The 25,389-nt window shown below is 58.3% G+C and overlaps 2 protein-coding genes across 5 annotated transcripts in view; one reads left to right on the top strand and one right to left on the bottom strand.

Moving 5' to 3' along the window:
- Positions 1–18,998, bottom strand: part of EFCC1 (EF-hand and coiled-coil domain containing 1) — a 31,518-nt gene extending 12,520 nt beyond the window's left edge. The window contains exons 1-2 of one of the 4 annotated variants that reach the window (XR_011461933.1): positions 17,969–18,998; positions 16,282–16,565 (exon numbers count right to left, since the gene is read on the bottom strand). Coding sequence is in view for 3 of the 4 variants with exons in the window: in XM_070359572.1 (XP_070215673.1) it covers positions 16,282–16,565; positions 17,969–18,649 (965 nt within the window). In the remaining variant the exon portion in view is untranslated. The remainder of the gene's footprint in view (positions 1–16,281; positions 16,566–17,968) is intronic. The other 3 variants (XM_070359572.1, XM_070359571.1, XM_070359573.1) reach the window with 3 other exon arrangements.
- Positions 18,999–23,225: 4,227 nt separating this feature from the next.
- Positions 23,226–25,389, top strand: part of CFAP92 (cilia and flagella associated protein 92 (putative)) — a 36,170-nt gene continuing 34,006 nt past the window's right edge. Inside the window, exons 1-2 of the mRNA XM_070358903.1 lie at positions 23,226–23,958; positions 24,478–24,760. Coding sequence (XP_070215004.1) covers positions 24,499–24,760 — 262 coding nt within the window. The 5' untranslated portion in view covers positions 23,226–23,958; positions 24,478–24,498. The remainder of the gene's footprint in view (positions 23,959–24,477; positions 24,761–25,389) is intronic.

The following is a 25,389-nucleotide window of genomic DNA, read 5'->3' as shown; positions in this document are numbered from 1 at the left end:
GAGCTCGGAGCTGCCCAGCCCAGCTGCCCAGCCCAGCTGCAGCCCTGGTTAGGAGGCCGCAGGTCACATGCAGCGGAGTCAGGAAGGGGAAACAGCAGGGGCAGAGCTGGGAGAGAGAGCACCACAGACCAGGGCACGCTCTGCAGTTTTCCAAGAGGCGAGACACAGCTGCGGAGAAACATGGGGTGTTCCTCTTGTCCAGCAGCTGGCCCTCCCGGCCTGCATGGCTGGCCCCTCTCCACGGGGTCCGTCTGCAGCCGTAGGCCCCTTCGCGTGTCACATGGGCGAGCCGAGCCATCGTCACGTTGGAACAGAGACAGCGAGCCTCCAAGCTCGTTCTCTGCCTGCTCCACGCACGTCCTGTCAGCCACCTGGCTCCCGGGCTGGGCACCTCCAGCCCTCGGCTTCTGGGAGGCGCCCGTCCTCCCCAGCACCCTTTCATTCGCTCGTCCTCCACGTCCTGACCCTAAACCTGAGGACCTCGTCTCTCTTCCTCGTGCGCACTTGCTCTGCGAGGGCTCAGCCAGCACCCCGGCTTCCAAACCTGCCTGTAGCCCTGGCCCCTCAGATCCTGTTTCCTCATGAGCCCCTCCCCTCCGTGGCTGCTGCCTGGTCACCTCCTCCTGGAAGCCCCGTGCAATCCCCAAGGCCTCCGTGTCTTGCATCTGCTCCTCTCGTTCCCCCACTGCCCCAGAGAAGGGTGCCATCTTGGGCCTCCAAGCAGTGGCCATTGGCTTTGGCCACCTGGAGGTCGTATGGAGAGGCCAGCCCAGGGGAGGGGGTAGTCACAGTGAGGCTGTGCACTGTAGCCCGCCAGGCTCCTCTGTCCATGGGATTCTCCAGCAAGAATACTGGAGTGGGTTGCCGTTTCCTCCTCCAGGGGATCTTCCTGACCCAGGGATCAAACTTCGTCTCCTGCATCGGCAGGTTCGTTCTTTACCGCTGAGCCACCAGAGAAGCCCATGCGTGTGCGTCCGGCTGACGCAAATGGCATTGCTGACTTTTCCCACCTCAACGGGTTAAGAAGACGCGTCTGTCTGTGTAGTATTCCTCGATGGACTGGCTGCAAACCCTCCCTGCAGTAGCTTGTGGAAAGCTCTGCTGGAATATTCTGGGCCTAGAAACTTGACGGTTCTTGGTCCCGGGACTGGACCACGGGGCCTGTGGTTTAACGAGGGCTTCCCATAAGAACGAGATGCGTGGGGCTGGTCCGGGGAGTGGACCTGGGGGGCAGGCGGAGGTCACCTGTGGCCCCCCTGACTTGCACCTCCGGCTTCCTGGAAGGCGCCAGCCCCAAGGTCACAGAGAGGGGACCTGTGACCGGTGAAGGGCATCTCTCCCCCAAGGCCCAGGCTGTCAGCACTTGCTGTCCTGGCCGTTTTCTGGAAGACAGCTCTGACCCAGTCCCTCTCTCCCTTCGAAATGGTTCAGCGGCTCCTACGGCCGAGAGAAGGGATCCCAGTATCCTTAACACAGCATCCACTGGGGGGCCTCCGAGGTCCAGGCTGGTCTCCGGCTCACTGCTGGTGGTGGCCTCGGGGCACGGACGGCCAGACTCACTGACCCTCTGGTCGGTCGCCCTCTGGATCCTTGATAAGCATTGCCAACACCTTACTGGGTACCGGATCCTGCTCTGTTCTTCCCCCTTAGACATGCACATTTAACTTTAAATTGAAGTCTAGTGAAGGTACAGTATTATGCTAGTTCCAGGTGTATAGCAGAGTGGCTCAGGTGTGTGTGCGTGTGTGTAAATATATATATGGAAAGGAATATGAAAAGCCTGGAGAGGAATATGTGTGTGTACACACACACATGTGTTCTTTCTCAGCTTCTTTTCCATCATAGGTCATCACAGGCTATGAGTGCAGCTCCCTGGGCTGTACAGTTGGCCCTTGCTGTTTACCTGTTTTACAGACTGCAGTGAGTGTGCTCTGTGTGTGTTAATGGAAAAACTCATCTACTCTTCTGGGGAAGGCAGTGGCACCCCACTCCAGTACTCTTGCCTGGAAAATCCCATGGACGGAGGAGCCTGGTGGGCTGTAGTCCATGGGGTCGCTAAGAGTCGGACATGACTGAGCGACTTCACTTTCACTTTTCACTTTTATGCACTGGGGAAAGGACATGGCAGCCCACTCCAGCGTTCTTGCCTGGAGAATCCCACGGACGGGGGAGCCTGGTGGGCTGCTGTCTATGGGGTCACACAGAGTCGGACACTGCTGAAGCGACTTAACAGCAGCAGCAGCATCTACTCTTCTGAGTAGCCCCCTAAGAAAGACTTACGCTCATTCCTGCCATTTCACAGATGGGCAAACTGAGGTGCAGAGCAGGAGGAGCTTGCGGAGACCCCGCGGCTCCCTTAGCCCGCTGGGTGCAGCCCACCAGGCTGGTCTCCAGCGCCCCCTCTCTCGTCTCGCCTCCCCGCCTGGACGCCCTGAGCTCCCGTGGTCTTCAGCGACTGTTGGTGTTCCCTGGAGGGACCCAGCACAGGACGGAGCAGCCAGCTGAGGCTTGTCGGATGAATGAATGAACGAATGAGGCATGGGTGAATGACACCGCTGGCGGCAGGTCAGGCGATGAGAGGAAGAGCGGGTCAGGTGGGCACAGGCCCCGCGCCCGACAGGATTCCAGCTCCTCCCGTCCCTCTGCTCTTGGATTGTTCCAGAAAGACAGTGAGAAGGGCATCAGCGTTCAGACCCCGGGGCCGTCCCAGGCCTGCGGGTGCGGCTGACCCTCTGCCCAGCCCTCGGAGGACTGGACCCTCCAGGCGAGAGTGAGCAGGACCTCCCCTAACCACGGGCACTTGGGGTCCCTGGCTGAACTGTTGACTAAGGCAGATTTCCGTTCACGGGAAACGTTATCACCCAGAGCGAAAAGCCGGTGTCTCTTGTAAAGATAGGAGGTAACTGGGAAAACACAGGGAGTGACCGCAGAGCCGCCAGCGCAGCTCCGTCTTGTTTTCCGTCTGCCTCTGAGCCAGGCCGTTGCTACTTTGTTGAAAAGAGAGGTTGGCGCTGTTAAGGACAGCTGGAGACGCACCAGATCCGGCCCGGGACCTGAGCCAACAGGGCTGAAGAGGCTGGTGGAGGCCCTCCCTGGCCAGCGACGCCCCTGCCCACGCGGGCCGCTCTCCCTGGGAGACACAGAGGGGCTGGGGGCGCTCCTGCAGGGAGGCCGGTCGCCCACAGGAGTCGCCGAACACCTCCCGCGCAGGCCCTCGTGAGGGGCGGCGGGCCCTCACGCCCAGCAGACCCCAGTCCTCGTCCTGCCAGAGTGTCCCCTCCAGCTGCACACATCTGCGCACCACCCGGAGCCCCCCCGGACATCTTCCTCCTGCTGGAGGCGGCGGCCAGCTCTGGCCCCAGGCCCGGCCTCCGACACGGCCTGACAAGGGCCAGATGTTCCTGAGTTCTCCCTCCGGTCCTGGCAGCTCCCAGCTCCAGGCTGCCAGTGGATGGACCCTCCCTGGGTTCTGCAGAGCTGCCAAATCTGTCTCCTGCCCCAGGACCCTGGCGTGACTGTGGGACCCTCCACGACTGCTCCTGCCCCCAGCCCCCAGCTCAATCCCCTGTTCATCCGCCAGGAAACACCGACGGCCCTGAAATGAAATACGGCGCTTCTGAACACAGAGGGTCCTGCCTCTGCTCAGTGATCTGGGGGACCTTAGGCAGGACTCAGGTGAACAGGAGGGGTGGGTGGGTATGTGTGTGTGTGTGTGTGTGTGTGTGTGTGTGTGGTTTTAACCTGAATTATTTAGTCTGCTGCTGCTGCTGCTGCTAAGTCACTTCAGTCATGTCCGACTCTGTGCGATCCCATAGACGGCAGCCCACCAGGCTCCGCCGTCCCTGGGATTCTCCAGGCAAGAACACTGGAGTGGGTTGCCATTTCCTCCTCCAGAGGATCTTCCTGACCCAGTTATTGAACTGGGTCTCCTGCATCGCAGGCAGATTCTTTACCACCCGAGCCACCAGGGGCTATCTCTTCAAATCCATTAAGTAAAAAGAGTGAGATGATTTAAGGGAAAATAGTAACTAAAGAAGAATAATACAGGTTTAATGCAGAGATGGCAAAAATTGACACAGATCCTTAGAGAGTGTCTGAACTTTGGCAAACGCCTGGAGAGCAGCGCATCATGAGATCTGGGCACTGGTGGAGCCAGACCCTTGCCGTACCCCTCAGCCACTCATTCTGTCCCCTCACAGCAGAGGACCCCACCTTCAACAAACTGCCACCCTCTTTTTATAATGGTTATTTTGGAAGATCCCAAAGCGAGCTGAATAAGGGATAGACCCTGTCTTTACATATACTTTGAAAAACTTTTGGGTGATGCTTTTGAACTGTGGTGTTGGAGAAGACTCTTGAGAATCCCTTGGACTGCAAGGAGATCCAACCAGTCCATCCTAAAGGAGATCAGTCCTGGGTGTTCGTTGGAAGGACTGATGGTGAAGCTGAAACTCCAATCCTTTGGCCACCTGATGCGAAGAGCTGACTCATTTGGAAAGACCCTGATGCTGGGAAAGATTGAAGGTGGGAGGAGAAGGGCATGACAGAGGATGAGATGGTTGGATGGCATCACCAACTCAATGGACATGAGTGTGAGTGAACTCCGGGAGTTGGTGATGGACAGGGAGGCCTGGCAGTACCAGTCCATGGGGTTGCAAAGAGCTGGACATGACTGAGCAACTGAACTGATGCTTTGTGATTTAAAAGAGAGAGAAACGAATTTTACAGTACACATTTCAATATGTAAATAGTCAAGGTATAGAAAACTTTTAGATTATTAAACCTACTTAATAACGGCTTAGTTTGAATTTCGGCGAGGTAAGGTAATACTCAATCGGATGTTCGTGACACTCTTTCCCTAAGTTTGGCATCGATATAAGGGCTAGGGAAAGGGATTCAGATGGATGGATGGACAGATGGACACAGAGACAGATAGATATGCAGACTCCCTGGGACATGGAGCGACGAATGCAAGTGGACACAGGAGCTCCGTACCAGCTGGTTAAGCTTCACAAGTGTTATCATCTGTGATGTGTTTATAAAATGATGAGCAACCCTTGGAAAATTCCAAACAAACCATAACATAACCTTTCCTCAATTGACACAGCATTGCATTCTAAGACTCTGTGTATTAAAATTGTACCAAAAAAAAGTTGTGTTTATATGTAAAGCAGAGTTAGATTGTAGTCTCAGATAATTACAGTGAAAAGCATGTTTTTCGTGGGATGAACACCCAGCTGGGCATTTGGAAGCTATTTGGGGTACAAGGTAACCCTGGTGGGGGGTGTGGGACCTACCCAAAGGCCTGTGTCCCTGGGAACCACCCACCCCCATCAAGTGCCAGGAACACCGCCCACCTGGTCATGGAGACGAACAGGCCCTCCGAATGAATGTCCAGGATGTCTCTGGTGGGGATGCTGCTCCCATGGAGACACCTTGTCCTCTAGGAACGACCCTCCAAGACCCCACACCCTAACTCCTGCAACCTGTGAATGTAGTGAGATGTCACTCCTGGGATGGTGTTACGTTATATGGGATAGCTGACCTTAAGCCTGGGTATTATCTCCACCTCATCACAGTTAAAAAACAGAAAACTGTCTTGGCTGGTGCAGAAGAGGAAGTCAGGGAGACGTGAAGTGTGAGGACTTGGGTCATTGCTGGCTGGAGGATGAGCAGGGCCATGGGAGGCGGTACGTGGAAAGGGACCCCTGCCAACAGCCAGCAATGGACGGGGATTATAGTCGTAAAACCATAAGGACCTGAATTCAACTCCCCTTGGGTGAGCTTGGAAACAGATTCTTCTCTTGAGTCCCAGGTCAGCAGCACCTTGATTTCAGCCTTGTGGGAGCCCAGGCAGAGAGACTAGGCAAGCCTGCCTGGACTTCTGGCCTGCAGAATGTGAGATCATAAATGGATGTTGTTTTGAGTGCCTAAGTTGGTGGTAATCTGTTACGGTTGCATAGAAACTAAATACAACGAACCAAACAGGCACACCCATCTGCCTCGTTGGCACAACCTCAGTTATTCCGTCAGACACTACATGGCCAAGTGCCTCCAGACAGGAGACCTGACTGGTTTAAGCTGATCATGGCGATTCCTTCTTTTTGCCAAAGGTTTGTTTAGAAACAGGCATATGATGTGATCCTTGCCAGTGAGAAGTAAGACGATGTCTTCCAGGAGAATCTCTGGGGACAGAGGAGTTGAAGGAGGAAGTTATTTTTCTGTCTCTCGATGTGGCAGCGATGCCTGCGGCCATGGCAGCCATCCTGTGACCATGAGGGGCCTTTGCTGATAGACCAAGATGACAAGCTGAGGCAGACAGGGTGGGAAGCTGGAGAACTGGGTACCTGCAAACATCACTGAGCTGCTCTCCCTTGGGCTTCTCATGCAGGAGCGTCAGCCTTCCTGCGGTTTCAGCCGCTCTGAGCAGAGTTTTCTACTTGCAGCCTAAAGTATGGTCAGTGATAACAGCGTTGCTTGGGGGTTACACGAGGTTGTGTATGCGAGGCTGTCAGCGCGCTGCCTCGTGCCACCAGCGCACCGACACGGGGCTCTGTCCCCTCCTGCCTCAGCCCCTGCACGAGTCAGGCCTCAACCAGAGAAGGCGGGCCAGGACGGGATGCCCACCTATGTTCACGTCTGTACCTGCAGAGCTGTCTCAAGAGCTTTACCACCAGGACGTGCCCCTGTGACTGGGAGACCAGCCCAGCAAGTCTGAAATCCAGAGGAGGGGCTCACAGGCGTCTGGAGCCCTGGATGCAGTGGAACCCCTCTGTTTCGGGGACACCTTCAGCCTCACTTAAAGGCCTGTCGAGTGATTAGATCGGCTTCACCCAGATTATCCAGGATCATCTGTCTCTCTTACTCCAGTGCAACTGGTTATGAACTTGAATTACATCTGCAAAACACCCACGGCAACCGTGGGTTAGCGTTTGAATGACTTGCGCAGTACCCAAATGGCTCAGCAAGGTGGTCCAGTCGGAGACCATCGAACACCCCCGGATTCAGCTTTTTTCTGAGCTGGATGGAAAATGTCACTCATGTTTGCTTCCCTCCCTGTGTTCGTCCCTCTGACCCCAGCGGCCCCTAAGCTTCAGGAAGCTCCCGGGCAGAGTGGACACTCGAGGCCTGGCTAGGAGTGGGGGCGCCAGGCGGCCGGAGGTCCCAGAGGCTCGCAGGCCGGCTGCCTTTCCTGAGCAAAGGCTCAGAGGAAGCAGAGACTCGCGTGTGCAAACACCAGAACAACAGGAGGAAGATGGGCTCAGCGGGGGACCGAGTAGGAAGAGCTAAAAATAAAGCCCGCAGAGTGGAGTGTGCAGACAGCGCTGGGGCCGGGGCGCCCTTCTCAACTGGCCCTTGTTTCTGCTCCCCTGCTGAACGCGGGGTGCTGTGTTTACTGGGGGCCAGGTGCAAGGGGGTGTCCGAGGAACCCCCCTCCAGTCCAGGCTGTTAATTCTGCTCTGTAATGCATCCGACAGATGCAGTGTGGCAGCCACCGTGTGTGCTGGAAACGGTGCACACAGTGGAGAGGCCCCACCTGTGGGAGCCTGCCTCCCTCGGGGCCACCCGGAGCCAGCGAAGTCTGGAAATAAATGAAAGATGGGAAGGCCAGGGGCTATGAGAGATGACGGAGCAGAGGCCAGGGCCTCTGAAGATGTCATGGGATGTAGCTAAGACGGCTGGATGGATGTGAATTTGTCAGGAGTGCCCCAGCGTGGTCAGGGTGCCTGAAGTAGGCAGGGAGAGGTTTGGGGTGTGAGGAACAGAGAGGCTGGCGCAGCTGCAGCTGTGCATGTGGGCAGAGTGGAGGACACTGGGGCCGGAGTGGGGGCCCCACCACCGTGACCACTGTCACGGCCAAAGGCAACTGACTGGTCTGGCAGTCAGGCCACCCGGGGCCTGGGAGGCTGCCCCTGGCCTGGGGAACCAATGACATGGTAGGCTTGTCACCCATCTGCATGCCTGAGGCCACCCGCCTGGCCTGCAACTGGAAAAGCAGGATTCCCGAACATGGGGTCACAAAGCACCCCAACATAACCCCAGAGGCACAGAGCTGAGGCTGTTCCCGGGCCCCACCCCGACGGAAGCAGGAGACCCCGGGACTCCTGGGCCCCTGAGGACTGAGTCCCGCCTGGGCTGTGCCCTGACTGCCTTCGTGACCTTGGCCAGATCGCCATCCTTTTCCGAAGGACACATTTACTGCCCAGATTGTTGTTGTTCTGTCGCTAAGCGTGTCAGGCTCTGCAACCCCATGGACTGCAGCGCGCCAGGCCTCCCTGTCCATCACCAACTCCCGGAGCTTGCCCAAACTCATGTCCATTGAGTTGGTGATGCCATCCGATCATCTCCTCCTCTGTCGTCCCCTTCTCCACCTACCCTCAATCTTTCCCAGCATCAGGGTCTTTTCCAATGAATCAGTTCTTCACATCAGGTGGCCAAAGTATTAGAGTTTCAGCTTCAGCAACAGTCCTTCCAATGAATATCCAGGACTGATTTCCTTTAGGATGGACTGGTTGGATCTCCTTGCAGTCCAAGGGACTCTCAAGAGTCTTCTCCAACACCACAGTTCAAAAGCATCCATTCTTCGGTGCTCAGCCTTCTTTATGGTTCAGCTCTCACATCTGTATGTGACTACTGCATACATTGGCTTTAATCAAGACCCTTCTCCTGGCAGGAGCCCACCACCCAGACCCTAGGCTGTCAGTGGAAGTGTGGGCCCAGGCTGTGCCCTGAGGAAATCTAGCTGGGGACACGCATTTGCCTGGGGGTAGACGTCTCTGGGGGACACCGTCCATCAAACAGCTCAGCAGGCTGTCGCCGGCTCCTCCCCCTTGCTGTCTCTGCTCGTCCCCGCTCCCTGCCCGTGGGCCGTGCCCGGGCTGCTGCTCTCACTTGGCCGTGCACGTGTGGCTTTGGGGGCAGGCCTTGCTCTTCTGGGTAGAAGAGGACAGATGTTCGCCTGCCTTCTGCCTTTAATAGTGTGGTGACGGCCACATGTCTGAGGGACATCTCTGCAGATGCATCACACGACCACTGGAAAAACCAAAAAGCTTTGACCAGACAGACCTTTGTTGGCAAAGTAACGTCTCAGCTTTTTAATATGCTGTCTAGGTTGGTCATGCTTTTCTTCCAAGGAGCAAGTGTCTTTTGACTTCATGGCTGCAGTCACCATCCGCAGTGATTTTGGAGCCCAAGGAAATAAAGTCTCTCACTGTTTCCATTGTTTCCTCATCTATTTCCCATGAAGTGTTGGGACCGGGTGCCATGATCTTAGTTTTCTGAATGTTGAGCTTTAAGCCAACTTTTCACTCTCCTCTTTCACTTTCATTAAGAGGCTCTTCAGTTCTTCTTCACTTTCTGCCATAAGGGTGGTGTCATCTGCGTATCTGAGGTTATTGATATTTCTCCTGGCATTCTTGATTCCAGCTTGTGCTTTACCCAGCCCAGCATTTCGCATGATGTACTCTGCATAGAAGTTAAATAGGCAGTCTGATAACCCCCAACTTGGGGCCTCCCTAGTGGCTCCGACTGTAAAGAATCTGCTTGCAATGCAGAGACCTGGCTTTGATCCCTGGGTCAGGAAGATCCCCTGGAGGAGAAAATGGCAACCCACTCCAGGATTCTTGCCTGGAGAATCCCGTGGACAGAGGAGCCTGGCGGGCTACGGTCCGTGGGGTCGCCATGAGTTGGACTGGAGTGAGCAACTGACACTTCCACACTTTCACTTAACCGCCCACTGAGGGCTTCTTGTGCTCCAGCAGGACCCCCGGAGTCAGGAGGAGCCGGTCGCCTGACCGCCGCCTCCTCAGCCTGTGCCCAGTGGGACCCTTTGCTGAGCTCGGCTCCCAGGGTCTGTGACTGTGAACGTGACCGTGTGTGAGTCCCGAGGCATGGTGTGCACTCCCCTGACCCCCGAGGCCCCGGCTCAGCATCCGGCCCGTGTTGCCCTGACACCCACGGGTCATTGGAGCGCTCTGCTGGCACCGGGGTGACACCCGCTCTCCGACCCAGCGTGACGGGAAGACACCAAGACTCGCTCTGGGTGACCCCTTGCCGGCTCCTCCACCCAGAGGAAGGTTCCCCTTGTCCAGGCTTCCGCCGCCTCCCGCTCTCCTGTCTGTTTTACCCTGCAGAGGAAGCGTCTCAGGCCGGAGAGGCTCCACCCAGCTCCGGGTGAGCCCTCGGGATGTGGGCTGGTGGCCCGTCCCTTCTCGGGCGGTGCACCCAGAAACAGCACCCTCACCGGCCTCGCCTCGTGTCCCCCGTCTGCCCGTCTCTCTCCACAGCCTGAAGGGGCGCCGTGCAGCTCAGAGCAGCCACTTCGCTCCCTGTTTGTCTTGCTCGTTCTCTGGGGCGAAGGCCTCGTGCCTCAGCCCGGCGCTCAGGGCCTTTCACCGCCCCCACCCGCGCTCCCAGCACCCTCTCTGCCACTTCCCACCTCACACCCGCCAGCCAGTCTGTCTCTGCTCCCTCGAGGCACCGAGCCTTTGTTTGCACTCACAGTGACCTGAATCAGCCCTGCCTGAGAAAACTCCTGTTCATCCTTCAGCACCCAGCTCGAGTGACGGCTTTCCCCCAGAGATGCCCCGGCCGGCATCACGCATGCCTCCTCTGTGCTTGCCCACACTCGGCAACTCCGGCAGGCCCCTGACACTCAGTGGACATTGCCCACTGCCCGTGGAGGTCCCCACGCACAGCGGGCTCTCCGGGGCCAGACTCTGTCCAGGCCCGGCCTCCGGTTCCTGTCAACAACACCGACTCCCATTACCGTTACTGTTTATGGGGGATGCTCTGAGAAGGGACAGATACAAAAGTCATCTTCGACTTTATCAAGGATCTTCTCAGCGCTCAGCAGCACTCCAGGTGCTTCCTATGTATTGGCACCTTATCTTCAAATTCCCTGTGAAGCAGGTGTCAGAATAGTTACTCTTCTTGCCCTGTTTTACCGATGAGGATACGGAGGCTCGCAGCGGCAAGAATGATGCACACAGGTCAGCGCCCCAGAGCTGCACCCCCAGTCTGCACCGCCCTGCCCCCACCTCACTGAGGGCGCGGGGTCCCACCCCCACTTCACAGCGAGGAAAGGGAGGCTCACAGAGGGCAGGGACCAGCTCACGGGCCCGTGTAAGCGTCTGGGAAAGCTGGGATTCAAGTCTAGGCCCAGCTGGGCCTCCCAAGCCTGCCCCCCCGCCCTGAAACCCCTCTGCGGCTCGGCCCGGGGTGGTCCAGTGGGGCAGGCGCCAGGCCAGCACTGGCCCTTTGTGAGCTGGGGTATTGTCCCCGGGAAAGGCCTTGGTTCCCACGAGCGGCCACCCACACGCTGGTTTCTCAGGATACTGGGAGCTGCATCCCCGCTCTGCCCCAGATGGCCCCCTGCCCTGCTGCAGGCCCCCCACCCGTCTGCCTCCCTCCTGACCCCCTGACGTTGCCCCCAAGCCCCCCAGGCCCAGCTGCCCTGGTTGGGCGGGAGGGAGAAAGGCAGTGGCCCGCAAAGCCCTCATCTTTGTGGAGGGCGGCCCAGTGGGCGGCCCTGCCTCCCTCCGTCTCCACCCCACACCCCAGTCTTTTCATCCTTCCCGGCAAACACAACAAAGCCACAGAGGAGGCCGGGTGGCCCTTTCTTCAGCTCCAGCTGAGCTGGCTTTTTGGTCTCTTTCTGAAGGCGGAGCGCACCCCCCTCCCCCTGCCCAGCAGTGCCAGCCCCAGGCTGCCTGGCTAGGTGTCTTAAAGGGCCAGCTTCTCCTCGACAGCGCAGGGCAGGGGCAGCGGGCAGACAGGTGGCTGAGACTCGAGGCTTCGAGAGAATCCGTGGTCACCGAGTGGTGGGCGGCTCCGCTGGAAGCAGGGTCAGGCCCCGGGACGGCTCGGTGCCCGCCCGGCACTGGACGCCCATGCCCTTGCTGCTGAGACGTTCCCGAGGCTGCTTCCGTCCACACGCCCGTTGGTCCCGACACTTGCTCATTCATTGTCTTCCTCGGGGCCCTGGGCTGGGTGCTGGCCTAAGAACCTCAAGCCGTCCTGCTTCCTCGCAGGGTTCACGGGCTGGGCCCGGAGACCGGTTATAAGCCCATCCTTATTGGGCTGATTGGCCCGTCCTCCCTGCAACTTTTGAGGCACAGGACAGGGAGGTCGGGGAGGATGCAGAGTGCCCCCAAACACCGTGAAGCGTTCAGCGGCCTGGAAGAGCGACTCTGGGGTGTGTGTTATTCAACATTTCTGGGACGTGCACTTCTGTGATTCTCCTGGGAGGAGCTCAGACCCAGAGTTCGGCAGGGTTCACTGTGGGTACATGTACGTTCGGTAGGTCAGTCACCATGGTTTGGCCAGTCAGAGCATCACATGATCCTGACTCCTGGTGGGTTCAGGGATGAACATGCTTCCAAGTTGGTCCATTGAGGCTCAGCCTGGCACTTCAGCAGGCTAACTCAGACAAGAGATGCTCTTTCTACTGGACTTGGAGCTTTGTAGATGTCAATGCCTCAAACGCCTGGGAGTGAAGCCCAGAGCTTCCGTATCCTGGTGACATTGAGTACCTGGATCCAGCCATGCCTGAAGCTGGCATCGCCTAAACTTTAGTAAAAGCCAGCTTCTTTTTTAAGGGAGTCAGGCTTTCTGGCACTCATTAAGAGACCTGGCTGATGGAAAGAGACGAGGAGAGAAAGCTGGAGAACGTTTGGGGATAGCTTGGGAGGAGTGAGAGGGAAACGCTGTATCCAGATGGAGGGCTAAACGGCACCGTATAAATCATGGTGTTAAACATTCCTTGTGAAACTGCATCACTGCATCGTAACCCGCGTCTTCCCCCCAGGATCATCAGTCGTGCTTGCTCTGCTCACACGAGTGCCGTGGGGAGGGACTGTCTTGTGGGATTTGGAGGAGCCGAGTCTGCTGTCTGGGACAAGTGAGCCTGAGGAGGGCAGCTGTGGGCAGCAGGAGCCCCGAGGTTGACGGGGCCGTGATGGGCCCCGAAGTCCTTCTCTGCAGGTGGGCCGGCTGGCTGAGCTCCAGGAGGCTGTGGACTGTGTTGATGTGCCGGATTCCTGTGTGAGATCCAGGACCCTCATGGTTCCGCAAGCAGCGGTCGCTCCCTTGGGACCCTGTGCACAAAGCACAAGTTTGTCCCCGTCTGCAAGTTCATGGCCTGCTCTGCTCAGCCCCAGGGGCCCTCAGAGGGCAGTGGGCATGCCCGCGTCCGTTCTGTGTGCCCAACGTATCCGCACAGGGCTTTGTCCGTGGAAGGTGGTTAGGAAATGTGGGACGAATACATGAGTGTCTCCAATGGCTCAAATACCTCCTGTCTGTTCTCCTGGGTTCCTAGTCAAGACGGTGGATGGAGGTGCTCTGGGAAGTGCCCTGTCTATCTTCAAAAACACAGAGTGCTGGGGAATGCAGAGCCAAGGTCACAGATTAGAAGGTAAGATGCCCCGCTTGTGTGCAGAGCGGGAGGTGGCGCTGAAATGCCCCCGAGGGGTCAGGACTGGGGGTCTGAGGCCCAGGTGGCACAGGGGCCGTCTCATCCACGGTCAGAGGCGAGAAAACCCCACCAACTGCTTCGGGATGCTGCCCAAGGTGTGGGGCCCAGTTTCTCACCAGCTGTGCAGTGAGAAGCCCTGAGCTAAGAAACGCGTCTAGAAAGCAGCCCAGAGTCAGGCCCTGGTGAGGGCAGAGAGGGGACACCTTCCCACTGCGATCAGGGGACCCTCCAGGGTCCTGACTTCTATCAAAGCTGGGCTCAGGGCAGCCATCCCCATCATGACGGGGAGAACTGGACGGGCTGGGGTTACAGCAACGCCAGAGAGATGAGAGGGGGCGGCTTCCCTGAGAGACAGGGCAAGGCCTGGGAAGGGAGGTGAAGGCCTGACTTCGAGAAAGAACTCAGAGCAGTTCCTCCTGAGGAGGGGCTTTGCAGGGGAAGGAGTCTGGTATGGAGTCGGGAAGCTCAGCTGAGTCCTGGGTCCCTCGAGCTTGGTTTTGTGACTAGTGTTCTTGGCTGTTCTGTCCCCTTCCCTTTCCTTTCTTCAAAGACAGAAAGCGTTGGGGGCACGTCAGCCTGCAAATCTGCAAACTCTGACTAGAGAAGACAGACAGAGAAGGCCTGCTCCGGGGCTGGGCCAGGCTTAGGGCCGGGAAGTAAGTGGCAGCCACCACCTCACCACCACAGGAGGGCCACTGTCTGCCCTGGTTTCCTCATTCACTGGGCGTAGCCTTTGGAGCCTCTGCAGTATCTGCTCTCTTTTCCCTTCCTAAGGTGGTGGTTTGGTTGCTAAGTCGTGTCCAACTCTTGCGACCCCATGGACTGTAGCCCACCAGGTTCCTCTGTCAGTGGAATTCTCCAGGCAAGAATATGGGAGTGGGTTGCCATTTCCTTCTCCAGGGGATCTTCCTGACCCAGGGATAGAACCAGGAGTCCCAGTTTTGTTTCAGATATCAGTATTACCTGACTCTCTTGCAGGTAGAGGCAGCCACATGATGCAGTTCTGGCCAAGTGGAAGGAGGTACAAGTTCCAGAGGGAGAAGCGGGGTTGGGAGGGCTCTCCCTGAATATCAAGGCAAAGCTCACTAGCAGAAAGTCTTCTTGCCCTCAGTGTCACTGGCCCGTCTCGTGCCTGGATAGCAGACATGGGGTCTGGAGCCGCAGCAGCCATCTTGTAACCATGAGCCAACAGCAGAGAAGGTGAGTGGAAATAAAGAAAGAACACGGGCTGTGGGGCAGACAGACCTTCCTTCTCCGCTTTCCGGCCGTGTGGCCCTGGGTATGTCACTTAACTTCTCAGAACCTCACTTCCCACAGTTTATAAGATGGGGCAGAACCGCTCCCTTGCACAGTCTTGAGATGATTAACTTAATGCATTGGCTGTGGATCCACGTTTTGCCCTGTAAAGAGCTATATGAATGTTTGGAGTTACTTTTACAACCATGCTGTAAAGGACAGTTACTTTTGGTCAAAAGAAAGAAGAGACCCTTTACTTCTCTTCTTGGAGAAAGATCCAAGGCTGGACACGGGCCTTAAGCCAACTGGCCCTGCTCCCCAGCTGATCAGCTCTGCAAACAGGAAGTGACCGTCCAAACATTTGGAGCTGCAGGAGGCTAGCCCAGAGTGGGCCTCTTCCCTCCAGCATTATGCTTTTTCGTGTCCCCACTGAGAGCACCTCAGAACTCAAGGACACGGTCCGCCCGGTGAGGAACTAGGTTCAAAGCCACCTCTTCTGGCTGCCCCGCCCGCCAGTCCGGGCCAGACCAGCTTCCTTTCGCACTGGAGGCGGACAGCAGCCCCAGTGAAGCCTCCACGGCTTCATGCTGTCCCGAGGGAAAGGCTGACGTCCTCGCCGTGACCTTGGTTGGCCCGGTCCCTGCCCGCCTCTCCCGCTCCCCGCCTCCAGCTGCTCTTCGTTTCTGGCCGGGGCCCAGGTCCCTCCTGCCTGTGCGCTTTCCGTTTTCTGGAGCACTGTCCCCTCCTCCCGTCCCTGGCCCATCTCGCATCTCGCCAGGTAACCCCGCCCCCAGCGCCCTCCTTCTCTCTCAGGTCTTCCGGTGCCGCGCAGGGCAAGGATTCCAGAACGTCGGTTCACAGTGCCCGCCTGCCCCCCACGCCACCCCCCGCAGCCTCACACAGCTGCTGCACAGAGCCGCTGCTCAGTATATGGGGGAGGCAACCCGGGCGCCTTGGAATTTGAAACGGTGGGAGCTCTGTTCACTGAGCACCTAAATGAACCAGGCAGGGCCTCACGGCATCTTCACAGCCACGCGGGTAGGCAGGAACCGCAGTCTCCATTCCACCCAAGAGGAAACAGGGACTCGGAGGGGGCCAGTGACTTTCCCAAGGTGTCACGTCGTCAGAGGTCCTGCCAGGATTTGAACCTTGGTTCCAAGCCCAGTGTCCCGCCTCGGTGGACCTAGCACAAGGAGTCCGGCCCGTCTGTTTCCTCACCTGGAGAAGGGGGACATCATGGTACCTGCCTCCCAGGGCTGGTGGCTGGGAGGACTCAGTGAGTTAAATCACCTGAGTGCTCAGAGGCCGGCCCATCTTAGGTGCTCAGGAACTCTCAGCTGTTACCATCATAGTACCGCACTGATCAGTCAAAACAAACATGAATATACATGTCCTATTACCTGCCCATCCCATGACTAGGCAAATACAGGGACTTGATGGGTGAACCTGGCCATGGATGGATGGATGAGTGGATCCATGAACACGTGAACAACAGGGAACCATGAGAACGAGTGGGGAAGAGGAAAGCCCGGAGAACGGGAGGGGATCCCCGACCCCAGCCCCCCGCTCACCTGTAGCGCCGCAGCTCGCCCTCCAGCAGCCGCAGCCCGCGCTGCAGGCCGGGCATCTGGCGCGCCAGCGCCTCGAGCTCGCGGACGCGCCCCAGGCTGCGGAGCACCGCCGCCCGGGCCTCCTCCGCGCGCCGCCGCACCTCGGCCTGGCCCCGGCGCAGCCGCCCCGCTTGGGCCTCGGCCGCCGCCAGCGCGCCCCGCGCCTGCCGCAGCTCCCGCGCCGCCGCCTCGGGCTCGCCGCGCGCCGCCTCCTGGGCGCCCGCCTGGCTCTTCCAGAGGCCGACCTGCCGGGACAGGGCGGCAGGGCGGGTGGTAAGCGCCTCGCGCGGGACCCCGACCCGGCCCAGAGCGCGAGAGCAAACCCACCGGGGCCATGTGAGCTCGCCCTAACTCTGCTAAGACGGGAGCTCGCGTCCCGTGGTAACGGGTGCCCCCGGGTAATGGACGTGGGCGAGCGAGGCTCGAAGCTCGCGCTCTGTTCTTGGCGCGGTTCCAGGGAGTCCCCAGACTCTTCTCCACCCACCTCCTGCCCCTGGGGCACTCCGCCTCCAGCCCACAGAGGTGGTCCTCTCTGCCTGGCCTCAGGTGCATCTTTCCGGCCCTGCCCACTCCTAGCTGCTAGGCAGCGGCTCCTTAAGGGCGAGGTTTCCTTCTGCTGTTTATGGCTGTGCCTTCGGGCGCCTAAAATAGGCCTGGCACACAGTAGGTGTTCAGTAAAGACTTAAAGAAGGGAGAAGGAAAATGGCAACCTACTCCGATATTCTTGCCTGGAGAATCCTGTGGACAGTGGAGCCTGGAGGGCTGCTGTCCATAGAGTCGCACAGAGTCGGACACGACTGAAGCGACTTAGCAGCAGCAGCAGCAAAGCCTTAAAGAACGAATGATCCTGGACCATCGATCTTAGAGTAACTTCCCGCCCCAGGCTTTGCTTTTGGGATGCCCGCGGGCGCGGCCCTTGCCTTGGCCACTAAAATCTGCCCCTGGACCCCTGGGCGCTTCTGGGCCTCTCCCTACCCCTCGGGGCTGTGCCCGGGCACGTGGGGAGCAGGCAGCTCCCTCAGAGGCTGTTCTGGGCCTCGTCTGATCCCGCACCTCTTGTCGTGCCCTTTGGCACAAGGCTGGTGCTCAAGTGCTTGCTGACTGAATCGCAGACGCTGCCCTGGGTCTGTGCCTCTCTCGGCACCTGGCCCCCACAGCGCTGTGGGGTGTGACACGGTGTGACAGTATTTAGCACCGGGGACGGAGGCCAGGCCCCGAGGCAGGCCCTGCAATGTCTGTTGAGCGACTGCACAGAGCTGCCGGTAGGCCCCTTTAGGCAGGGAGCTCCTAAAGGGCGGGACAGAGTCTTCCTCACACCTTATCTCCTAGGCCTCCCCGAAGCCTCTAGAGGCCTATGTGAGCCCGTCCGGGTTTCCAGGAAGCGTCCGGGCCTGGATCAGAGCGCAAGAGGAGACGGGTGCGGCTGGGGATGGTTTCCTCAGTGGGACTGGGGTTTGGGGATGGAATGGGCAATGTGAGTAGGAGAGAGGCCCCGAGCGGGTGGAGCGGCTGGACAGCAAGTAGGCTCAAGCCAGGCGGGCTGCCCCCTGCTCGTCCCCTCCTGCCCAGGAGGGGCTGTCAGTCCGCCGCAGTCGCAGGGGTCCCGTCCTTACCCGCCCACCCCCTTCCGCCCCGGCTGCGGGCGCACCTGCAGCGCCAGGCAGCGCGCGTCACTGCTCTGCAGCGCGGCCCGCAGGTCCTCCACCAGCTCGCGCAGGCTGCTGTTTTCCTCCTCCAGCCGCGCCAAGCGCTCGCCGTCGGGGCCGCCGTCGGGGCCGGGCGGGCGGGCAGCTCGGCGGCGGCGACGGCGCGGGCGGCGCAGGCGGATCTGCGTCTCGATGTGCTCGCTCAGAGCGCCGCGGGGCAGACGGGGCCCGGCGCGGGTGCCGAAGTAGCCGCAGAGGCGCGCGTGGAACTGGCGGAAGGTGAGCTCGGGCGGCTCCGCGCGCAGCGCCAGGCGCGCCTCCTCCTCGGCATCCTCGTCCCATTCGGCGGCCTCCCCAGCGGCCGCGTCCCCCGAGATCACGTCCCCAGAGTTCGTGTCTCCGGCGGCCGTATCTCCGGAGGCCTCCCCGGGGGCTGCAGCCCCCTCGAAGCGCAGTCCCAGCACCGCGCAGAGCGCGCGGAAGTCGGCGCGGGGCAAGCGGCCGGCCCCTCGGCTGTCCAGGTGGTGGAAGACCTCCTGCAGATACTGGTCCAGGCCGGTGGCCAGCACCACGATCTCGTTCTCCACGCCGCGGTCCAGCCCGTAGTGGTGCGCCAGGGCGCTCAGGAGCCACTGCGTGCGCCGCGCCGGCCGCCGGTACGGGTCACTCGCCGCGCCTTCCATGCCGGCTTCCGCGCCCGGGCCGCTGGGCTCCAGCGCTGCTGAGCGCCCCTCCTCCGGTCCCTCCGCCCACCACTTCCAGGGGCGGCCCCCGGCTTTCTCGAAAGGAGGGGCTTAGCGGCGGCTGGAGCGGAACCGGCGGCGTCTAGCGGCGGCGCTGTGTTTACCCGGGTGGGCTTCGCGGGGGCTGGGGAAGGGGACCCAGAGGCCCCGAGGTCCCCGTGGGGCTGCCACCGCATGGCCTCTCTCCCGATCTCGGCGACCCCTTATCGCTCCCGGGGCGTTCCTGGCGCCTCCTCTTCTCTTCCCACTCCGGGGGTCTGTCGTCTTTCAACTCCCTCCTTGTTCAGAGTGTGCCCCAGGTAGGGGTGGGCGTGGGTGCGGGATGGAAGCTGGGGGGCGCTGGAGGGTGGCGGCCTGGTTCTCTTGCTGGGGGCGTGTCCCCACGCCCACGCGCCCCTCCAACCCTTCTAGTTGGAAATCCAGGAGAGTCCGGCGAGCTCGCCTGGACCACCATACCCCCGAAAGTGCGGGGAAGCACCTTCAAGTCACCTACTGGGTCCCCAAACCGCCTTCTAGCTCCACCAGGGCGGGGGCACGGCCCTCGCGTGGTAATGAGCCGAGGAAAACCAACCTGGAGAAGGGGATGCCCTAGGGCGGTCCCGGTGGATAGAAACCCATCGGAACCAGAACCTTGCTCTCTAAGCTCTGGGTGTGTTGGGGCGGGAGGCGGGGTAGGAAAGCTGAGGTCTTCTTTCTTCCCAGCCGGTTGTGCTAAATAATGGTGAGCTGGCCCTGTAACCAGAACCGTTGAGCAAGGAGCTGGGGGGTTAGCCAATCAGGTAGCTGTCTGGCCAGACATTTTCTCTGATGCACTAGAACACCTTTCTGGAGGATAAAAGTCAGCCTCCCAGGTAAAGTAAGGCTGCTTTCCTGTTTTTCTTTTCTTTTCTTTTTTCGCTCAGGAGAGGTGGAGACATGTCCTAGTCTGATATCTGCCATGGGAAGCGTCTTCCAGCCTCGAGGGAACAAGAAGCAGATTTCTTCAGCTGTCCGAGGCTAAGATGGGCAGCATCTGGCCTCATGTACAGCTCTAGGAATTCAGACGTCAAATCCTGGAGTTTGAAAAAGCACCAGCGTCTGTCTCCTCTGTGCAGTACCCCAGAATGCGCACTTTGTCAGTTGGGCAAATTTCTATCCATTCTTGACGACTTTGCCCACCATGTGTCTCTGCCAGGAAGAGTTAGGTGCTCCTTCTCAACCTAAAATGTTTTGTATGTGCATTAAAAGAAATGATTAAAGTAGTAGCAGTTCCCTGGTGGCGCAGTGGTAAAGAATCCACCTGCCAATGCAGGCAGCGTGGGTTCGATCCCTGGGTCAGGAAGATGCCCTGGAGGAGGAAATGGCAGCCCACTCCAGTATCCCTGCCTGGAGAATCCCACGGACAGAGGAGCCTGTCGGGCCACAGTCCATGGGGTCGCAGAGAGATGGACACGACTTAGCAACTAAACAACAACAGTTTTTAGTTTTGTTGTTAAACGACAACAAAACGTTTTACATCAGCTCCACGTCTTGGTCTCTACCTTAGAAAAACACACACGCAGGGTGTTCATTGCTCTGTTGTTCATGATAGTGAGAGACTGGAGACACCGCCCTACCCAGGATGAACAACCAAACGAGGATGAGGGGAGAAGCGAGCTGTAGCACGTTGCATACAACGTAAGCCCGATGTCACAACGAACCCGCACCAAGCGGTGCCAAGTCTTTTCAGCGCGGACGTGCGTGTGAGCGAGTAGAAAACTACGGAGGGGTGGCAAGCAGATTCCGTGGTTGTCTCCAGGGGTTGGAGGCATTTGGCTTTCACTGTAACATCTTCCTTTTTCACAGGGCGGTGTATTTGCTTCTTTTCTTTTCTTTTTTAGGGGGAAAGACTTTCTTTACCATTTAGAGCCCACAGAGTTCACCCATTTAAGGTATATAAACAAATGGCTTCTGGCATATTTATAGAGCACAGAACTGTCATCACAGCGTTTTACCTTTGCATGTATGTATTTGGCTGCACCTCTGCGCCCCCTGTGCCCTCCCGGCCTCGCCTCCTGCACCGCCTCCCTCACTGACCTCCTTGCGGTCCTTCTGACTCACCTCGGGGCTTTTGCATCTGCCTCTCCCAGGTGCTTAGAGCCTGCCCCCTCACCTCCAAGTCCCTTGTGCCAAAGTCATCTCCTCTGCCAGGCCTTTGGTGACGAGCCCTCTGCACCCCTAACAGACTCTCTAGCCTGGCGTGTCAGTCTGTCTGCCTGTATGACAGACGCTGTCAGCCACGAGGGTAGGGACGTGTGCCTATCTGTCCACTGGGTTTGGTGTTGGGGACACTGAGTGATGACCTCCAGCTCCCATCTCAGCTGCCTCCCCATGGCTGCCTCTGGGCACGGTGTGGTGAGTGGCCCTCCACATGCTTTCTTTGCCTATAGAGGATTTAAAGTGTTTAATTTTGATTTTTCTCTCTTTTTTTTGGCCACACCGAGAGGTATTTAGGACCTTAGTTTCCCAAACAGGGATCGAAGCCATGCTCCCTGCAGTGGAAGTGCAGTGTCTTAACCAGGGGACCGCCAAGGAAGTCCCTTTAATTTGTGTTTTAAAAGCAACCGTTGCCATTTATTTGCAGGCCTGCCTCGAGGGCTGAGGTTCACAGGCCAGAGGTCCGGTGTGGCCCCGGGCCCACACAGGGCCTGGCGTTAAGTAGGCACTAGTTACGTTGTTTTCCTGGAACACACTTTTGTAGACGTGAACACGCTGCTTCAGAAGGAAATCACGGGCATGTCTGGAATCGGAGCATCCTTCTGCCCAGGGATGATGGAGTCTGCGAGATTCCAAATGTTGGTGATTGGTTGGACCCCCTATCTGGGCCGTAGAAACTTCTAGGCTGGGAGTCCCACTGCCCAAGGGGTTGCTGTGTGCCTTTAGAATGCTGAGTCTGGAACCTGGCTTGAACTTCTGAGCTGCATCTTGAAGACGAATCTGACTCAGTCTCATGTTAATGCTGAGGGCCGATGACCCTGTCGCTGCAGCTGGCGACTGCTTTTGGGGAGGGAATCCTTTCAGCGGTCAGTATTCAAAGCCTTTAAATATCTTGCCTGGAGCCGGCGCCTGGCCTCCGCCCCCCGCAGCTCCGCGGGGGCAGGGGAGTGTGGGGTGATAATGGGGGGCTGTCAGGCCTGTCTGTCTGTGGGGCTGTGTTACCAGGCGCCTCTGAAATCATTCCGGTTTTTGTTTCAGATTCCAAGTGAGCAAACTCGGAAGTCTTCTGCGCTTTTGTCTGGGCTGGGGGATGGGCGAGTGTCTGTGGGCGGGAGAGGCCCTCGGAGAGGAGCGAGGTTTCTGAAGTCAGCTCAGTATTGTTTGAGCCGTTCCAAATAGTATGTTGTTCACAGGGTCTTCAAACAGCCCAGAAAAATGCTCAAAAGCAAAAACATCCCCCATGGCGCCAACAACAAGAGAAGAACAGAGCTCTTCTGATGCATTGTTTTCAGATGTTTTCCATGCATTTGGGCATGAAAGAGCTGTGGGAGTGACGGGATGTTCTGTCTTCATTGGCGTGGAAGTTATTAATACATGACTGTTATACGTCAATCAAAGCACTTACAAGGGTGAATTTTACGGGACGTTTCAGTTGTACCTCCTTAAACTTGACATAAAGAAATGAGTTGGGATGCTGCTGTCGGGCTCTTTCTTTGCACATCAGCCATCTTGCTAAGTGGCTCTGCCATCATTAGCATTCCCGGGCAGCATTCTTCTCGAAGGCTGGTCCACGCGCCCGCTTAGGACTGACCCAGGAGGTGGACATTGCGGTGGTCTCTCTCCATTCCAGCAACACTGTCAACAGTTGGCTCTGTCTCCGGGGCGACTTATTGCCCAGCCGAGGGGCGTGGACACTTTACAAGCCCTTGATGTCATCAAGCTGTTTGTCAGAAAGTGTGCATCATCCTGCCCAGTCCCCTGGAGCATCTGGGATTGTCTGAGAGCTGTCGTTTCTGGTGTTGAAGCTTTTACATTTTTAAGAGTCTTGGTTGGGGGCATTAGCTGAGTGTTTAGACATCGTTTCACTTCTATTAAAAACGGGCCCTGGACTTTCCTGGTGGCCCAGTGGTTAAGTTTCCCCCTGCCGATGCAGGAGACACAGGTTGGAACCCTGATCTGGGAGGATCCCACGTGTCTCAGAGCAACTAAGCCTCCATGCCACAACTCCTGAGCGCTGCGGCCACTGAAGTCTGCGCTCTGAAGCCTGTGCTCCACAAGAGAAGCCACCGCAGTGAGCAGCTGGCGCACTACAGCCCCACTCACCACAACTACAGAAAGCTCGCGCAGCAACAGAGAAATAGCACAGCCCCAAATAAATAAACGAAAAGAAATGGGCCGGAGGCAATTCCCCCGTCGTCCAGTGAGTGGCTAAGACTCGGTGCTTCCACTGCCAGGGGCCCAGCTTCAATCCGTGGTCAGGGAAATAAGGTCCCACAAACCGTGTGACCAACCTAGACAGCATATGAAAAAGCAGAGACGTTACTTTGCCAACAAAGGTCCATCTAGTCAAAGCCATGGTTTTTCCAGTAGTCATGTATGGATGTGAGTTGGACTATAAAGAAAGCTGGGCACCAAAGAATTGGTACTTTTGAACTGTGGTGTTGAAGACTCTTGAGAGTCCCTTGGACTGCAAGGAGATCGAGCCAGTCCATCCTAAAGGAAATCAGTCCTGAATATTCACTGGAAGGACTGATGCTGAAGCTGAAACTCCAATACTTTGGCCACCCGATGCGAAGAACCGACTCATTGGAAAAGACCCTGATGGTGGGAAAGATTGGAGGCAGGAGGAGAAGGGGACGACAGAGGATGAGATGGTTGGATGGCATCACCGACTCAGTGGACATGAGTTTGAGTAAGCTCCGGGAGTTGGTGATGGACAGGGAGGCCTGGCGTGCTGCAGTCCATAGGGTTGCAAAGAGTCGGACACGACTGAGCGACTGAACTGCACTGAACTGAGCTGAGGAATCTCGCCCAGGCGGCTGTGCAGCTGCTGAAGCGGGGAGCCCCGCCCCCAGGATAGCCCCGCCCCCAAGAGGGGAGCGCCGCCCCGGGGCCACGTGCGTCTCCTAGCAACCGTCAAACTTAGTTAGGAGGCGGGTCCTCGGGCCTCCCTACCGGCAGGGCGCACAGACTGCGTCCTAGTAGCCTTCTAGCCGAGTCGGCTGTGGAAGCTGACCGACGTTGTGGTCCGAGCCCACGTGACTGCCCAGCGTGTCTCCAAGCAGGTGCCGCAGGTACCCCCTACACACCCCACCCACCCGGCCCCCAGTGCATCTGGGCAAGCCCCTCAGCGTTTTCCGGTGGCCCCGGGCGGATCTGGCCTGGACGGTCCTGGCCCCCCTTGGTGTCAGCGTGCTGTCCCCGGATGACAAGCTCACACTGGGCTTGGGTACAGCTAACCCGAGACTGGCTCTGCGGGAGCAGAAGGGGCTTCCTTCCTACCCCTCCTTGCGCTTCCTGGGGAATGGGACTCAGGCCCCCGATGGACGCTGGTGAAAGGAGCCACACCTAGGAGTGGGAAGGCGGGCCGCCAGTTGGAGGAACCGGCTGTGTATCGTGATTACTGATGGCACCATTTTCTGTGTTTCCTCCAGTCTTGACTGGGTTCTCTCTGCGTGGCCGGCAGTGTCCGAGGCCTTGGCTGGTCGCTGGGGACGGAGCAGGGCACTCGAGGAGGAGGGTGGGTCCCCTGCGGGATCTCAGCTTCCCTTCAGGAGCCCTGGGGTGGCCGCAGCGCCTCCCTTTCCTTGCAGCCGCCTGGGCCTCCCTGCAGCATGTCGCTGCAGGCCTGGGAGTGGGAGGATGAGGACCAGGCCAGCATGGGCCCCGCGTCCTCCATGGGCAGCTTTCACCAGTCGGGGAGCGAGTGTGAAGCCGACGAGTACCTGAAGGACAGGGCCTGGGCCCAGGAGTCGGACTCAGACCACCGGTGCAGCAGCGAGTCCCCAGAAAGGCCCGCCAGCGCCTTCACCTCCGACATGCCCCACGTGGTCCCCTGCAAGTTCATCATCTCTCTGGCCTTCCCGCTGACTTCAGGTGAGCGATAGGGCCGAATTCCAACACGCTCTGCGGGGAGGGGTGCACCACTGACCTTTGCCGCGAGTTTGAGGCTCCCCTAAGTGGGGTGGCCGATGCCAGGACCAGAGGTCCAGAGAGAAACCGTCCTGTTAGGGCCCACTGTGGGCCAGGCAGGGAGTGGTGTCACAGACTCAATCCTCTCAAAGTCCCAGGAGGCTCAGTGCGGTCAGTCAGTTCAGTCGCTCAGTTGTGTCCGACTCTTTGCGACCCCAGGGACTGCAGCACGCCAGGCCTCCCTGTCCAGCACCATCCCCGGAGTTCACTCAAACTTATGTCCATTGAGTCAGTGATGCCGTCCAACCGTCTCATCCTCTGTTGTCCCCTTCTCCTCCTGCCTTCAGTCTTTCCCAGCATCAGGGTCTTTTCCAGTGAGTCAGTTCTTCGCATCAGGTGGCCAAAGGATTGGAGTTTCAGCTTCACCATCAGTCCTTCCAGTGAATATTCAGGACTGATCTCCTTTAGGATGGACTGGTTGGATCTCCTTGCAGTCCAAGGGACTCTCAAGAGTCTTCTCCAACACCACAGTTCAAAAGTATCAATTCTTCGGTGCTCAGTTTTCTTTAGGGTCCAACTCTCACATCCATACA

This window comes from Bos mutus, chromosome 22, assembly GCF_027580195.1.
Source record: "Bos mutus isolate GX-2022 chromosome 22, NWIPB_WYAK_1.1, whole genome shotgun sequence".
Lineage (NCBI taxonomy): Eukaryota > Metazoa > Chordata > Mammalia > Artiodactyla > Bovidae > Bos > Bos mutus.
This window is presented reverse-complemented; position numbering and strand designations above follow the sequence as displayed.